General features: G+C 44.2%; 1 protein-coding gene across 1 annotated transcript in view; it reads left to right on the top strand.

The window, feature by feature from the left end:
• Nucleotides 1-17,633, top strand: part of MYO1E (myosin IE) — a 203,152-nt gene that overhangs the window by 121,671 nt on the left and 63,848 nt on the right. The window contains exons 7-10 of the mRNA XM_037054008.1: nucleotides 4,867-4,998; nucleotides 7,753-7,887; nucleotides 9,326-9,458; nucleotides 14,685-14,881. Of these exons, the coding sequence (XP_036909903.1) occupies nucleotides 4,867-4,998; nucleotides 7,753-7,887; nucleotides 9,326-9,458; nucleotides 14,685-14,881 (597 nt within the window). The remainder of the gene's footprint in view (nucleotides 1-4,866; nucleotides 4,999-7,752; nucleotides 7,888-9,325; nucleotides 9,459-14,684; nucleotides 14,882-17,633) is intronic.

Genomic DNA, 17,633 nt, shown 5'->3' with positions numbered 1-17,633 from the left:
AGCTCAGTGGATTGAATACAGGCCTGCGAACCAGAGGACTGCAATTCGATTCCCATTCAGGGCACATTCCTGGGTTGCAGGCCAGTTCCCAGCAGGGGACACATGTGTGGCAACCATACATTGGTATTTCTCTCCCTTTCTCCTTTCCTTCCCTTCTTAAGATAAATAAATAAAATCTTTTTAAAAAATCAATCAATCAATAAACAATAAGTGTTGATGGGAATGTGGAAAAATGAGAAGCCTTGTGTAGTGTTGGTGGGAATGCAGACTGGTGCAGCCACAATGGTAAACAGTATAGAGATTCTTCAAAAAAATTAAAATAGAACTGCCTTACGACCCAGATTCCATTTCTGCATATATCCAAACAAAAACAAAATGGTAATTTGAAAAAATATATGCACCCCTATATTCATTGTAGCATTACTTACAATACCCAATATATGGAGCCAACCCAAGTGCCCATCAATATATGAGTGGATAAAAAGGTAGTGGTAGGAATTCCGTGGACATCCAGCCAAGATGGAGGCATAGGTAGATACACTGTGTCATCTCGCACAACCAAAAGAAGAACAACAACAAATTTAAAAACAAAAAACAACTAGAACTGCCAGAAAATCGAACTGTATGGAAGTCCAACAAGCAAGGAGTTAAAGAAACATTCATCCAGACCTGTAGGAGAGGTGGAGATGGACAGGTGGGGCAGAGAGGATGTGCAACCAGGTGGCGGCTGACAGAGTGGACGGTCCCACATTCGACTGCAGGGAACAACTTGGGAGCAAGCCAGACCTTGGAACCCAGGGCTCCAGCTCCTGAAAATAAAGCCTCAAAGCCTCTGAGTGAAAACACCTGTGGGGAGTGCAGTGACGGGCAAAACTCCCAGCCTCACAGGAGAGTCTGTTGGAAAGACCCACAGGTTCTTAGAACATACACAAAACCACCAATCTGGAAATTAGCACCAGAAGGGTCCAATTTGCTTGGGTAGAGGAAGAAGTGACCGAAACCCCGCAGAGAGCCAAGCAAGGAGCACTGTTCCCTTTTGGACCCCACCCCCACATACAGCAGGACAATGCAGTGACCTGGGTTGCCCTGCCCTGTCAAATGCCTACAGCTCTGCCCCTTACAACGGAACAGGCTGCTGAGACTCCCCCACCAAAAAAGGCCCCAATGTAAAAACAGATCAAAGCTCCAGAAAAAAATACAACAAATTGACAAAGAGCCAACATATCAGATGCAGTTTTCAAAACTGGTCATCAGGATGCTCACACAAATGGTTGAGTATGGTTGGAAAATGGAGGAAGAAGTGAAGGCTATGCAAAATGAAATAAAGGAAACTGTATACGGAACCAACAGTGATGGGAAGGAAACCAGGACTCAAATCAACAGTTTGGTGCAGAAGGAAGAAATAAGCATTCAACGAGGAAAAAGGAACAAACAAGAATTCAAAAAAAATGGGGAGAGGCTTACGAACCTCCAGGACAATCTTAAACGTTCCAACATCTGAATCATAGGGGTACCAGAGGGAAAAGAAGAGCAAGAAATTGAAAACTTATTTGAAAAAATAATGAAGGAGAAACCTAATCTGGAAAAGGAAATAGACTTCCAGGAAGTCCAGGAAGCTCAGAGAGTCCCAAAGAAGTTGGACCCAAGAAGGAACCACATACCAAGGCACATCACAATTACATTACTCAATATTAAATATAAGGAGAGAATCTTCAAAGTAGCAAGAGGAAAGGAGACAGTTACCTACAAAGGAATTCCCATAAAACTATCAGCTGATTTCTCCAAAGAAACTTTACAGGCAAGAGGGGGCTGGAAAGAAGTATTTGAAGTCATGAAAGGCATGGACCTACATCCAAGATTGCTTTATCCAACAAAACCATCATTTAGGATGGAAGGGCAGATAAAGTGCTTCCCAGATAAGGTCAAGGTAAAGGAGTTCGTCATTACCAAGCCCTTATTATATGAAAGGTTAAAGGGACTTATCTAAGAAAAAGAAGATAAAAAATATTGACATCAAACTCACAACTATCAACAACTGAACCTAAAAAAAACCCCACAACAACAACAACAAAAACAAACCAGAAACAAAAACAAACTAAGCAAACAATTAGAACAGGAATAGAATCACAGAAATGGAGATCACAAGGAGGGTTATCAGTGGGGAGGGGGAGGGGGAAGTGAGGGAAAGAATACAGGAAATAAGGAGCATAAATGGTAGATACAAAATAGACAGGGGGAGGGTAAGAGTAGTATAGGAAATGGAGAAGCCAAGATCTTGTATGTACAACCCATGAACATGAACTAAGTGCGCGGGGCGGGGGGGGGGGTTGATGCAGGTTGAAGGGGGTGTGCAGGGATTGGAGGGAATGGGACAGTTGTAATAGCATAATCAATAAAATATATTTTTTAAAAGTGGTGTTACATGTATATACTAGAATATTACTTGGTCATAAAAAAACAGTGAAGTCTTACCGTGTGTGACAGCAAGGATGAACCTACAGTATGTTATACTAAATGGAATAATCAAATAGAGAAGGACCAACACCACACGATTTCACTATATTTGGACTCTAAAGAACAAAAGTAAAAGAATAAACAAAATAGAAGCAGACTCATAGATGCAGAGAGCCGATTGATTATCAGAGTGGATGGGTGTTTGTGGTCTGGGTGAAAAAGGTGAAGGGAGTAACAATTACACATTGCTCGTTGGAGAATAGAGAGACGTATAGCACAGCAGAGGGAAGAACATAGTCAGTAACATTGTAATAACTGTATGGTGCCAAGTGGGTACTTGAAATATCTGGAGATCATTCTGTAAAATATATGATTGTCTGACAACCACTATGCTCTACACCTGACACTAATACAAAGTAATATTGAATGTAAAGTGTAATTTAAAATTTTAATTTAAAAACATAATTAATTACCTATAAGTCAGAGTTCGAATATATCATTAGAGTGATTGAAGGAAGAGGCTGAAGTGTGACATCAGATGGGATTGTGGGTAATTTCATTTTAAAAAATAGACACAAAGTATAAATCATAAAAATTTATATATTTCCACTTATAAATTTTATCATTTTTCAAATATATTATGAAATATTTCAGACACTACTTTAAAAATAATACAGTGAGCACCAGTGTACCCAGCACCTAGCTTAAAAAGGAAAGCATTACAAGAGTCATTCTTTGCTTTCGTTTAATTTTTAAAAATGTAACATCTTGTCTTTATACAATTTCCCCTTTGTCCCAGGTTGCTCTACAAGAAAACTGAACATTTTGATGTCTTCTTAGAAGCTTTATCTTTTATAGAACAATTTTGTGTTGTGTATAAGTGTGTTACATTAGAGTCGTGCTTCTCAACCCTGACCATATATAAAAATCTCCCAGACTGCTTAAAACTGCTTAGATCTGGGTGCCATTTCCTGGAAACTCTGATTTGCTTGTCCTACATGACACTGGACATCAGCATTTCTTAAAGGCTCCCCAGGTCTTTCTAACAGGAGACCAAGGTTTCAGACCACTGCTAGAAGGACTTGAGAGTTCGCCACTTACAACATCTGCCCTTCCCAGATGTGATTTCCTGTTGGGTTTCATTTCACTGCCTCTTGATGGAGAATGGTGGGGAGTGGGGGTTACATGGACAGACGCTGAATTATTCCCTCCAGAAAAACATGCTAAAAAAACAAGATGGTGAAGAAAGGCAACAAAGGGAAGCACAGGGGATCTTGCTCAGCAAGTTTTACTCAGGGCCCACTGTAAATCAGGATAGTAGTTGGTGCTTCCACCCTATGTTTGGTACTTCTGGGTGCTTGTTTTAGGGTTTGTTTAGGGAAGGGGATGGGGAGGAGTTATCAGATTTAGACAAATAGACCATTAGAGGGAAGCTTTTGTAGCCCTTCTGTTACAGGGAATCGGCAAGTAATTTAACCAGAGCTCAGCAGGTTCTGGGTGCTATGGCAGTGGGGAAAGTATGCAGTGTGCTCTTGTCCGTATTGAGTTTATGGTTCCAGTCTGACTTGCGGCCTGGCAGGATTCAGCTCTGAGATGGGTGGAATTCATCTGCATACCTATTTTTAAAATGCTACAAGTGAATACAGTTAGTCTGGGCATGCTTTCCAGTTTGACCCTTGGCCACACCCCTCCTTCACGCCCACGCTCTCGTCTTTTCCTTCATTTACGTTTACCCATGTAGACCTTTCTGAAGAGTGGAGGGAAGCTAGATTCTAATGAGAAGGGGGAAATGTCATTTACTTGATCTGGGCACCTTTTCCAGCTAAATTCCAAGGCTCTGTTCTCCTTTGTTCCCTATTAGGATTCATGTAAAAGGAAATAACCACAACAGTAACAAAAATCCCCACACCCACACTAGCTGGAATGAACTTTATTTACAATCAGGTGTTTTTATTTTATATAAGAAATTTATATAAGATCCTCCAGAGGTAAAAGAGATCGCTTTCGCTCAAAGCCAATAAAATCAGTCTGTCAGAGGGAAAGTTTGCTTCTTCTGAGAGAGGCTGATGGAGAGTTCACTCTTGTTAGATCAGAGTGACCGTGTGATTGTCCCATTCTTTACAGCTTCCGGCTTAGCAAGCAGCCCCCTGCCTGGGGACAATGGGCAAGGCATAGAACAAATCCTTATTTAGTCAGGCTAGAATAATAGGTTCTCTCGATACAGAGTTGTGTGATTGGACGGGAGTAGGGCCATTGTCTGATAGGAAAGCATGAGAAAATCTAAACCAGAACTGGGAATAATTCAGAATGCATCATTAATGACTTTTCCTGAGTTATATACTGTATCTAAAGCCTATTTAGAACGTGTTTTTGTTTATTTACCACTAAAGGAAATCCTTACCTTTCTTGCAGGGAAAATACTTTGAAATCCAGTTCAGTCCAGGTGGGGAACCAGATGGCGGAAAGATCTCCAACTTCCTTCTGGAAAAATCTAGGGTGGTGATGAGGAACCCTGGAGAGCGGAGTTTTCACATATTTTACCAGGTTTTCCTTCATATTTTTTTCTTTCCTACTTCCTTGTTCCTTTTCCACATTTGTATGTTTGTCTGTTTGTTTTTCCCTGTCAGCTCTCAGGTTTAGACAATTTAGTCTGGCAAGCCAAGGAGTGTCTATCACAGTGGTACGTGTAAGTCACTGTGCAAATGAACTTTGGGAATGAATGGCCCAGACCATAAAGGAGAGTAAGTTCTGGTCGGGGTGAGAAGATGAAAATTCCTAAAAAGTTCAATAATCAACGAAATGTCGATACGACCTCAAAACAAAATTTTGATTCTTTGCCAAATAAAGACTCATGTGGGGAGATTTGACTAGAATGCTCAGGAGAAAGGTGTCACTCAGGAAGTTCTGGGTAATGTGCAAGGGGAGACGCCTCGGGCAGGTCAGGTAGCCGGGAAAGAGCAGGGGACGTGTGAGCCAGGCCTCACCAGTGTGGGATGAAAGACTTGAAATAGGCTACGGATCTTTTTGTTTTTCTTTCCTTTCTTTTCTTTTCTTTTCACCAGTTATCCCCTCTTTACCCTCTCTTACTTCCCCCATTGGCTATGGATCTTTAATGCTAGGTCAGAAAATGTTAACTTAGATACGTAGAAGCCATGGAGACTTCTGGGCTAGAAGAATGTGGAAGATGCTTTTAAATTTTGTCCGTCTCCAGTGATCATCTGACTCAACTGGTTTTTAAAATGTTTTTAAGAGTTATTTTAAATATGATATTGTATATCACAAGTAGGCTACCCCAAGTAGAGCAGAAATCCGTAGACAATTCATGTACAAGTTTATATATTAGCATTTCATGTATTGGGTATCCACATTAGATTTTCATGGAAGAATACCCTGCGACTATTTTTTGTTTTATTTTTGTTTTGTTCCAGCTTGAAGATCACTGGATTGGAAAGAGGTTAAACTGTGTTGGTAGCTCACGTTTAGTCTTATCAGTTGCATAGATATCTTAGATGATGACAAACAATTCTTCTTAGTTGGTATCTGTTTGTTGAAAGAATACCTAAATGACCAAAAGCTTTTGTGAATTCAGTAATACGTACTTTTAGTTGTATTTATCAAAGCAGCACATACAGATGATTGAAAAATAATTTTGTCTATCACACATATAGTATATTATTTACTAAGCACTAGAGCAAAGTTTATAGTTGTTTCTAGGACCCTTTTCAATAAACGCCAGCCCATTACCCGCCGTACCCTGCCTCAGAAGTCCTCTACCCAGAACGGAGGTTGGAAACCGCCAGACTAGGGGCTGTGGGAGTGATGAGCTTTGAAGAAGATGGAGTTAAAGATTCTGACAATAAAGCTGAAGCTGTGAAATTGATGAGACTGCTGTGGGAGTGAGCGTGGAGAGAAAACCATGTGTATACGGGACTGTCTGCAGACTGAGGAACCAGGGAGTTAGGGGAGGAAAGGCAGGGGAAGGCCTGGGGGCTGTGCAGCAGGTTCAGTGCTCAGAGCTCCTGCGTGTGAGGCATGGGGCAGAGGTCTGGGGACCAGGAAGGGGCTGTTGAATGAATGTAGCCACTGGAAAGTAGTCACGGAAGCCATTTCATCAGAATGGTGAGGGGAGGAGCCAGGGTGCAGGTGGTGAAGTCGTGATGAGAAAGTAGGTTCTGCAGCTTGAAGAAGTTCACTGAGCCAAGGAAAAGCTTCTACAGAAGGCAGAGCGCACCATGTGTTTGTAAGTAGAAGAGAGTTAGAGCAGGATATTGAAGACACAGCTGAGGGGGCCTGTGCACTGTAGATGGGGAGGAGACTGAGAACGAGGACAAGTTTTTCTCAGATAACAAACAACATAGAAGAGAAAGCTAGGAAGAGGGTGGCACAAAAAGATTTCAAAGAGACTAGGGAGAAAACTAAGGGAACCCCATGTCATGGGATGGCCTAGAACTTCTTGGCAATGGAAATGAGGTTCCCCATTTTGGGGTGGGGGGTTGATGCCGAGTTGACATGAGGAATTTGACCAAAATGGAGAAGTATGGATAGGAACTGTTTCTATTTTCCTAAATCCTGTTGAGTTGGAGACAGCAGGGTGCTGGAACTGGCTTGCATGGGCTGTGCAAATCTGTTTCCATCTCTTAATTCAGTGATGCTTTCTTAATAGTTTGAAATCAGTCAGGGTAGGAGTAGTTATACATGAAAACTGGCAAACACTACAAACCCATCTTCCCCACGAGAGTTGATAGTTAAACATATCCAACACATCCCTGATGGGAACAATTTATGAGTGTCTTGCTCAGACCTAAGGTGCAGATAGATACCAGACGAGCAAAAAGCCGGGGACAGACATTTGGTTTGGGAGTGCGGGACCTGAGTGGTTTTCTAATATGCACCCTGCAGTGAGAAGCATGGAGGGGCTGTCTCCACTTTAAACACTCATAAGCCAGTGGAGCAGGGATGAAGTAATTATAATCTGGCCAGGTTTCCACTCTCTTGAGGGATCTCACCGTCGAAGCACTGCAGGCCTTTCGCTTACTGGACAAAGGAAACTTCTCCGGTCTTGCAGGTCTGATCAGAGTTAAGAACCAGAACTTGCAGACATGACTTTGGGCTGTCACAAGTAGAGCAGAAATCCTGAAACCCCATCATATTCTGGAGATGAGGATCACGGAGCATTTTGGAGAGAAGACCAGAAAGTCCCATTGCTTGTGCTTGGGGTAGAGGCAGCAAGAGCCATGAGGTGCCTTTGAGTACTTGGAGGGTCACATCTCACACACATCTCACTTTCTCCTGCTGCAGCTCATCGAGGGCGCCTCTGCGGAACAGAAGCACAGCCTCGGCATCACCAGCATGGACTATTATTACTACCTGAGCCTCTCTGGGTCCTACAAGGTAGATGACATCGATGACAGGCGGGAGTTTCAGGAAACTCTGGTAAGTGCCGGCATGGTGCCAGATAGGATCTGCTCTGCAGACGGGATGTTGCTGCGGTAGAAAGGGCAGTGAAGCTTAGCCAAGCCAAGAACAGTGTGAGATTTCCACCTCCTTCTGCTCTACGTGATCCATTTCATAAAACACGTGTTTTGGCACCCTTCAATAGTCACCTGCCCAGTTGCCAAAGGACCACTTAACAATCTTCAGATGGATAAAAGAAAAAATGACAGCGCATGCATCACTACCCCCTTGCAGGAGCTCTGATGAAAAGATAAAATCTATTGTGGGTAATATAGTTACCATTCCTGTTTGCTGGTGACTTGCAAAATTGTCAAGCTGTTTCCTTAGAGAGGCAAAGCAGAGCGCTCTTGGGATCTTAATGAGGTTTAAAAATTTTGAAACGCCTTCAGGCTTTTCTCCACCAATGCTCTCTTCACCTCTGCACTGTACAGGTCAGAGTGTGATCTCTCTCCATGCTCTTCATGTGGTTGTGTACGTTATGGTACCTAGGGTGAACCCAGGCAGATTACCGAGGGGTCACATCGTCCAGGAAACAAGTTAATAAGTCAATGTAGAACTTTGTGGAGGAGGGTTGGTCACCCATTTAGCCAAAAGGAGTGCACCACCAGTGCCCTTTGAGTCAACTACCAGCCAGGCTCATCGTCAGCCCAGATCCAGAACCAGCTGGGAGACCCTGAATGGGCATTTGGAGGGACAGTTGGAAGGAAGCTGATAGTTGTTCTTGAAAGGGTCAGGGTGTTATTCCTGGGTGACAGGAAAAGAGAGGACATTAAAAAGGCCATGTGGCCCCAAAGGAGCTGGGTAAAGCAATGTAGGTAAGGGGCCTGCATTGTTCTAAGGGTATAGTTCCTTTAGGAGATGGATATTGAAGACTCAAGCCTTTCAGCTGCTTTTATTGAATTTTGTGGACCTCAGAAATAAGACTTTCTGGTGATGTTTGTATATGATCTCTTGGGGACTTATAATCAAGATCTTTTTTGAAAGTCCGAGCAATTCTTAGTCCTCCCAGTGAAAGGGAAGACCTCTGAGTCTATGTGGAGCGGCTGGACACAATGCCAGTGTCCCTAGAGGAAGAGGGGTGGCCCCGAATCGCAGCAAGGGATGAGGACAGACCTGTTGACTTCGTGTGCAGCTGCTGCTGCAGCTGAGCACCTTCCCTCCTGCAGCTCTCTGTGCCTTTATTCCTGGAGGATTGCGTGCTCTCTAGGGACTGAACCGCCTTCCCAGCACTATTTTGAGACTTGAGAAGGATGTGTGAGTGTGTTGGTCAGGGATAATGTCTTATGTGGACTTCCAGCTGTCATCGCTCGTGGAGTCGCATACCACTGCCCCACCCAACCTAACCCTGGCCTCCTTCATCGTGTATTCATTAAGCTGGTGACCAGCTCGTGTGGGTAATTTTTGTTTTTCCCTCCAGCACGCAATGGATGTGATCGGGATCTTTGCAGAGGAGCAGACGCTGGTGCTGCAGATAGTAGCAGGCGTTCTCCACCTGGGAAACATCAGCTTTAAAGAAGTTGGCAATTATGCTGCAGTGGAGAGTGAAGAGTGTGAGTAGCTTTGGCTCACGGTTGTTGGACAAGGGGAAACCATTGTTTGGCTTTATCAGAAGTAACCCACTGCTTTCCTTTGCTTAGATCTCGACCCGGGTATTTTGGGGAGAGGTGAGAAGTTGTATGGGTGCTGCTGTGGCAGAACAAAAGGGCCCGGGAGGGTCCAGGCCTCTCCAGCGCACCTGCCCCTCTCCTACCATATCCCACATTAACTAAGCCAGAGCTACACCCGGACTGTCAATTAATGTGTTTCAATTTATCATTAACATTGGGGAAGCAGAATTTCACATCTAGGCTTAAAAGTAAAGTGATACTTTAATGAAGATTAGGGTAATAGCTGAATAACTCGAAGGACTTGTCTCCTAATAATATCTTTTCTGTGACTGATCATTAAAGTCTACATTTGCCTAAAGATCATGAAGAGCAAGGGGTGGGCTACATGTGAATATGGAGAGCTCACAGATTCAGTTTGTCCCATGGGTTGGATGAGATTGGATTTCTGAACATGGGGGGAAAAAGGACGTTGACTATTGTGTTGATATTGCTAATGATCACCTTTCATGGTCACCTCTGTAGCAGTTAGAGCCTGAAGACCTGAATGATCATTTTTACTCTTTAAGAATAAATCAAGTTTTCCCTGCAGAGAAGCTGTCGATGTGCATGGCGCAATCTACCACACGCACGCACCGTGGTGGGTGACTACAGCCTCTTTGGCATCAGACAGCTTCCCAGGCTGCTTTCAGAAGCCACCCACCCATCCTTCAAGCACCCAGGAAGACATTTCTTCCTTTCTCAGCATTCTTCAAGGATGATAAATTTAGAGGCTTAGTAATAAATAGTATCCCACTCATTGCTGACAGCGCAGTGAGGCTATTTCCATTCCAAATAAGGTTCTTTTTTATATTTTTGTTTTCTTTTGTGATAAAAAGGGAAGTTCTGCTAACTTCCGATGTCCATCTGATAAAGAGCAAGATGAATTATGTTTACAAGGGAAAGGAATGGGATGGAAAACAATAAATTTACAGGGTATCCAGAGTCTAGAAACACGGGCTAACAATAATAACAGTAAAACTCTGTTTCCAGACTTTGTGGACATTGCCCTTCCATTTAACAAATGTGTGTGTGTGTGTGCGGGAGAGCCCTTAACACGCTCGGCCTTTCAAGTTGGTCATTGTGGGTGTCTTGGTGGTTTCTGTGGAAGGGGCTGGATTGCTCTGGCCTTGGTGGATTGTGCCAGCCTTTACTGCCCCTTTATGCTGGAGAAGAGAGGCACAGCTCTGACACAGCTAGCATTTCCCCATGTACTTGAGCCAAGAAGTAGCCTCCCCCACCTGCTGAGTCCAGGCCCAGGATTGGCAAGTGCCCGATTGGAGGTGGTGGAGTGATGGTGATGAGGAAAAGGTGTGCTTGAAACCAAAGAGGTGTAACAAAGAAAAGTGCCCCCTCACCAGTACTTTGTTTCCTGTTCCCTCGGTAACACCTTGATGTGCTCCAGATGGGCGCCCTGTCCGAGCTCTCCACGCTCCCACTTTGCTAGTCAGCTTGTTCCCTTCCCGGCAGGGAACCAGGGTTTCCTCTCTCTTCCTTTCCTTTCATGGGATATGTGTTCCAGGGCACCTACACATACTCACTTGTTTTTCCCACTCTTGTGCATTAATGGGCACATACAACATAATCTACATTCTATCCTGAAGATTATTTTATATTAATCACTGAGGAGCTCCATCTTTTCTGTAGCTGCATGGCATTCCATTGTTTGGCTGTTTTTTAATTTATTGAACTCATCATCTGTGGGTGGACATGAAGATGGTGTAGGTCTTCTGCTGTTACAACACTGGATGAATACTACTAAAACGAAGACCCTGGTTTGTGCTGTGTTTCTGATATTTGAGTATTTCGGTGGAATAAATTTGTAGAGGGCAGTGCTGGCCCATGTTTTCATAATGGAAGAAAGCAAACTTTCTCTAGCTATTGTAGGGTGTGGGTGACGGGATTCCCATCACAGCTGAAGCAGAATAGTCATTAATAATGACGGATTTTGCTGTTACCTGACCTTCGACTACTGGACCTGTAGAATTTCCTGAGTCAAACCTTTACATCAGTGAGAGGTCAAACACTCCTCCACTTGGGCACTTGTGCCCCGTCATTGCCTAAACACTGAGATGATATTTTGAAAACAAGTCTTGCCCAAAAGATATTAAATCCAAATTAACCTAAGAATTTCATTGGAGGAAAATAATACAACATAAATATTAATGGGAGCACAAGCAACAATGCCCTTGTTTGCCCTGTGAATTTTTATTTTTTAAAAAAGTTTTTTGTTTTGCCATTTCTTGTAAGTGGAAATAATAAATCTGACTTTGCTTTACTCTTTAAGGCACTAATAGAACTCTACCTGCATTACCCAAATCTGCTGAAACATTGCACTGCTTTCCAGCAGGTTCTTTTATATTCCTCCTAAGTCTGATTAACTATACCAGACTTGACCTATAACTAGACTTCATCAGCATGTTTCATTGAATCATGGCCTGCTCCTTCCTCTGCCTCCCCAAGGCCTCCAAGCGTCCACGCTGCTCTTACCCAGCCCCAGTCGCGTATACCCTCATGGAAATTCACAGCCTGGGAAGTCCATAGGAGCAGCCCTGTAATTTCAACACCCCGGCAGCCACTGAAGAAAATATGAGGTCATAAAAGGTTATTCTTCAAACACATGGCATAGGTTTTTTTTCAAAGCAAGTACTGGATTTCCTCTCTAGATTTCTTTGCTGTTTCCCTAAGCTGTGGTTCTGATTCTTGGCCGAACTCCATGCCTTGTTTTCCGAGTGCCTGTCGGCCTTCACTGGTGCCCTCTTCTACAGAAGAGGTGTGAGCCATGGAAGTGTGTACCACATGTTTCTTTTTCCATCTCGCCTGTCTGTCTTGTCTCAAGGACCCAGAGACTTAGCTCGTATTGTTGTATTTCTTTAGCTATGATCATAAAGATAATGGCATAAACTTTTTCACTGAATATTTGAACCTCGTGCCCACGTTGGCATGCTTATGGGTTTGGTAGAAGCTCACATTTACAAAACAGACAAAGTGGGGCAAATTATTTGTTGTATGGAACCATTCACTGTGTAGTTACCATGAAGAGGGAGGGGTCCTGGTGAGTGTACTGTAGACCAGGGAAGACCACTGTGTCCAGTGAGATACGCGCGCACCTGACTGTCTGCCTGGTGGTGATGGTGGGAATCAACATTGTAGCTTCCCTTAGTGAACCTCTTACATGTCAGACACTTCGGTGAGTGGCTCTTACCAAACAACCCTACATGTGTCCAATCTTATGTCTTTGCCGTGTGCAAAGGGAAGTTGCTGTTCATTGGAAGACACATCCAGGTTCCTGAACATACCTGTTAACATTCAAACTAAAGTAAAGCTGGGTAGGAAGAGGATAAAGAAGGTAAAGGGGGGCAAACATATGGTGACAGAAAGAGACTAGACTTTGGGTGGTGAGCACACAGTGAATTATGCAAATGATGTATTGTAGACTTGGACACTTGAAACTTCAATGATGCTCTTAACCAATGTCACTCCCCCAAATTTAATTTTAAAAATTCATGGAAATGGCATTGGCAAATGAGTGCACTTGATTTTGTTCACATGCCCCTTGTGAAAAGGGAAGCCCTCTGCTAGTCAGAGCCTTTCTGTGAGACGCTCACATGGATAACAAGTACCTAGTTCTGGCATCACAGTTCTTCAAAATGCAATCACTGACTTCATCTCACTGGAAGGTATATACTAAGAAATGTCAGCCTGTTCGTTCTAACACCATCTGTGAAATTCAAACAGATCATCCTTTAGTGGGAGGCTTGTGAGTTTTGAGCATTATCATAATAAGGTTTTTAACCAAATGCATTTATCAAAGAATTTTGGTAGAGCTTTATGTAGAAAAGAAGATTCATATTCCAGTTTAGGATTTTGATTTGTGCCCATAAAAATCTTTCATTAATATTGGAAAAAGTCTGAGCATCCTTTCATTCCCAAGGATGGTGTCACTTGCATTAGTGTGTTTCAGCCAGAGGGGCAAAGTCCCATTTGTATCACTAACCCTCCTCTGGGAGAGTTTCTCAGCCTCAACAAGTCGCTGGGCCATGGGAGCCTCAGCTTTGCTACCCGAAAGCCACAAACTACATGACTACATGGCCTCAGGATGGGGCCGGTAGGTTGTGGCATGAGCAACGCTGACACCCTCCATTTCATCCCATACGTCACGCGCAGGGAAATCTGCTTGTGACACCCCTCTCTTGAAGCCCTCCAGGCCCCTCTCACTGCGGCCCGAATGTCTCAGACCATTCTATGACTTCCAGTATTGGAATTTGTCCTAAGCTTTCAATCATCTACCTTAACTTCCCACTATAGCCACGGTCTGATCGCTGTACCTCGACCACGTTTCTTACATTCCTGCCTCCTCACCTCTACACATTCCATTGTCCTTTCCCTCTTCCTGCATCTATACAGATCCTGTCCGTGCTTTGGGACCTCGCCCAACCCCACATCTTCCTGGATGCCCCCAGCGAGTAACATCTTTCTGTTTAAAATTCCTCCCGGACTTCGTCTGTGTCACAAATTTAACTTTTCGAAGGCTCCTTTATTTGGCAGACTGCTTTTGTCTCCCCTGGACTGTCTTCAGGATGTCTTCAATATTTTGTGACCTGTCCTGTCTCTCTAATAACCCTATACAAGGTGACTACTCAAAAAATACGGGACTGGTTGTGATGACTGCATTCGTTTGAGAATGTCAGGTGCTTCAAGCTCTTCGGGAATGATGCCATGAAACTCTGGGTCAGGAAGGAAGAAAACAAGACTTAGAGCCAAAGAAATGTTTCTTGATGTAGTTCCTTCCGGCTGTCTTGATGCAAGCTCGGAGAGATGTCCATTTTCGGCATTCAGCTGTGATCTCAGCAGGGGGATAGGTTTGCCACCCTTCTTCTTGGTTCACTGGTTTGTGTTATTGGAAGTCTTGGTCATCAGAGGAATTGACTCATGAAATGGAACAATTGGGGAAAACAGTGGATGGATGTGTGTGGGATTGCTGATAAGTGTCTTCACTGGACAGAAAGTTCTTGGGGACGAAAGACGGCATCTTGTGTGTGTGTGTGTGTGCACGTGCGCACAGCCCACGTGTTTGCAATATGCATTGTTAAAATTCTGCATGACATTCTTGGTTTATTTTGTTTTCTATAGTTTTGGCATTCCCTGCATATCTCCTGGGGATAAACCAGGACCGGTTGAAGGAAAAGCTAACGAGTCGGCAGATGGACAGCAAGTGGGGAGGCAAGTCAGAGTCCATCCATGTGACCCTCAACGTGGAGCAGGCCTGTTACACCAGGGACGCGCTCGCCAAGGCCCTGCACGCCCGGGTCTTTGATTTCTTGGTAGATGTAAGTAAATACAGGGTGACACTGGTGATGCTCCATATTGTAGCCAGAAAGAGTTAAAACTACTAAAGGTTTGTGTTCGTGTTTTGGTTCATTCCTTTTAGCCATTACCTTACTACTCCCATGTTTACCATGTGATCCTGGGATCCTTGAATCCTGGGTCTACTTCTAGAATTACCCCAAGACACTAATACGGCAACAGCCTCTTGTGGACAGTATACAGGGTAGGGCAGGGTAGCTTTATAGTTGTTTGTGTGGAAAACAATACAACAGTCAATCAATAGTAATACAAGAATGAACTCTGTGGTTCATGTACTCCCAGCTGTGAACCCACTTTCGCCCAACCCTGTACCTGTGGAGGCAGGACTGAGGACCAGGGAAGCAGAGGACCCGTGGTCGCGCGGCTGTCTGGGTTTTGAGCCTGAATTTGTAGGGATGTTGTATATGCCATCCCTCACTGTGTCGTGAATTAGTTCAAAACCTAGTGGCTTACACAGTAGACACATATTCTCTCATTTGGGAAGTGACTTGGCTGGGTGGTTCTGATTCAGGGGTGAGACTGTAGTCAAGATGCTGACGGGAGCTACAGTCGTCCCGAGACTTGGTCAGAGTTGAGGACCTGGTTCCAAGATGACACTCTCCCAAGGCTGTTAGCAGGACACCTCAGGGCCCTGTTGCACGCTCCTTTCTTTTGAGCTGCTTGAATGTGCTCGCAACATGGCAGTTGGCTCCCCCCGAGTGAGTGGTCTAGGAGAGAGCAAGGCAGAAATCACAAGGCATTGACTCGTCATGTCCTCATCCTGGACTCAGGGATTGCCCCTCTGCAATATTCTGCTCGTTGGAAGCAAGTCACTCAGTGCGGCCCACACATGAGCGGAGAGAAATCAGGCCCCACCGTCCGAGGGAGCAGTGTCAGACTTTGTGCACAGCCGGCCCTCCATAGCTGTGGATTCCACATCCATGGACTCGGCCGACCCCGGATCAAACATACTCAAAAAGTTAATAAATGTTATGTTGCTGCTGACTGTGTGGTTAGGCCTACTATGGTTGTGTCTGTACCTAAACAGGTACAGGCTTTTTTCTTGTTATCATTCCCTAAACAATACAGTGTAATAACTGTTTATATAACATTTACATTGTATTGGACATTTTAAGTAATACAGAGATGATTTTAAGATATGAGAGGATGCGGCTAGTTGTAGGAATATACCATGCCCTGTTACGTAAGGGACCTTGGCATCCATGGATTGTGGTATCCATGGAGGTCCTGGATGTCTGTATTTTAAACCCATTGCAGCTTCTGTATTGTGAAACTACCACAGATACTCTTTAGTGATGGGATAGTCATATATGCACATTTGCATGTATATACATATTTATCTATATATACCACATAGCGATCCTGAAATTGGCCTCTCAGCAGTGCTACACTGCCAGTGATGGTCTGTGTAAATCACCGCAGCCTCTGAATGGGAGGACAATAATAGCAAACACTTATATAGCACTTACTATGTGCCAGATTCTGCTCTAAGTACTTTAGGGGGAAAAAGACCTCATTTAATTCCTACAGCAAGCCTGTGACTGAGGTATGATTATCTCTGTTTTACAGATAAGCTGAGGCCCAGAGGAGTTTAGGGAACTTCCCTAAGGTCACAACACTGTTAAGTAACAGACCTGGGAGTCAGGCGCAGATAACGCACAGTGCTCCAGCTGCTCTGCTTCTGCCTTCTGTGTAACCAAGGTGGAAGGAACCCTGCGGAGACCGCAGTCGTGGGCCATTGGATCCCAAAGTCTGTGTGCACCTAGGCCACAACGTCTACACGGGTTAATGTACGACACGGTGTGGTTAGGGTACGTTAGGGCAGAGCAGCATACGCTAGTTATTCTGTGTACTCCTCGTGGCTATTTTAAGGGTAAGATTGCTTGGGAAGGTCAAGGTCCTGCCAAACATTAGCCACATTTTTAACTTGTGCAGAGCCCTCATGTTACTGACATGGTAACCTTAGACCCCATTGTTGGCGGATTTGCCCAAGGCCGTTCAGCAAGAAGGTCACGCAGACTTGGGGCCAGAAACCACGTCTGGTTCTTTGTTCAGGGTAACCTCCAGCTGCTGGGCTTCTCACCTGATTTCCTCTCCACGTTTCCTCAGCTTTTTGTGTGGGAAAAGGGGATGGATGCCCCATGTAAGAGATACTGATTAAAGCAGGCATTCACTGAGGACTGACTGTGTACCAGGGACTGGGTTCAATGCTATTTATTATTGCTGTGTGTGTGTGTCTACAAAGCAAGTCTGGTACCTCAAGATTCATCCAGGTGTTCTCCACCTCTGGGAATGTTTCTCTCAATATTCCTTTCTCCCATGCAATCCTCACAAACCCCTCTAACCCCCCTGTCACTAAGCGTATCCCATGGACTTGCACATCTCCTCACAGAGATCAGGGACACAGAGTTAGGCATCACATCACCAGTTTAATCCCAGACGTTCCCAATGTGATTTCGGGGAGGGCAGTGTAATCACTGCCGTTAGAATTGCAGTGAGAAGTAAGTGAAACTGCATGTGGAAAGCTCTTAGCAAAGCCTGGGACAGGTGAACGTTAAATACGTGTAAAATTTTTTTTTATCGTCGCTTTAACGGTGATTTACTGGTATTATTAGTCATACTTGGCTCGCCCTTTCTGTAAGCTCCGTGGAACAGATTGTCTTCTTGATATTCCTGGCATACTGTGTTAGGTGATCATGAAATAACTGTTGAATG

Source organism: Sturnira hondurensis, unplaced genomic scaffold (genome assembly GCF_014824575.4).
Source record: "Sturnira hondurensis isolate 20B ecotype Veracruz unplaced genomic scaffold, ASM1482457v3 Scaffold0008196, whole genome shotgun sequence".
NCBI classification, from domain to species: Eukaryota; Metazoa; Chordata; class Mammalia; order Chiroptera; family Phyllostomidae; genus Sturnira; species Sturnira hondurensis.
The sequence above is the reverse complement of the archived record's forward strand: the minus strand, read 5'-3'. Positions and strand labels throughout refer to the sequence as shown.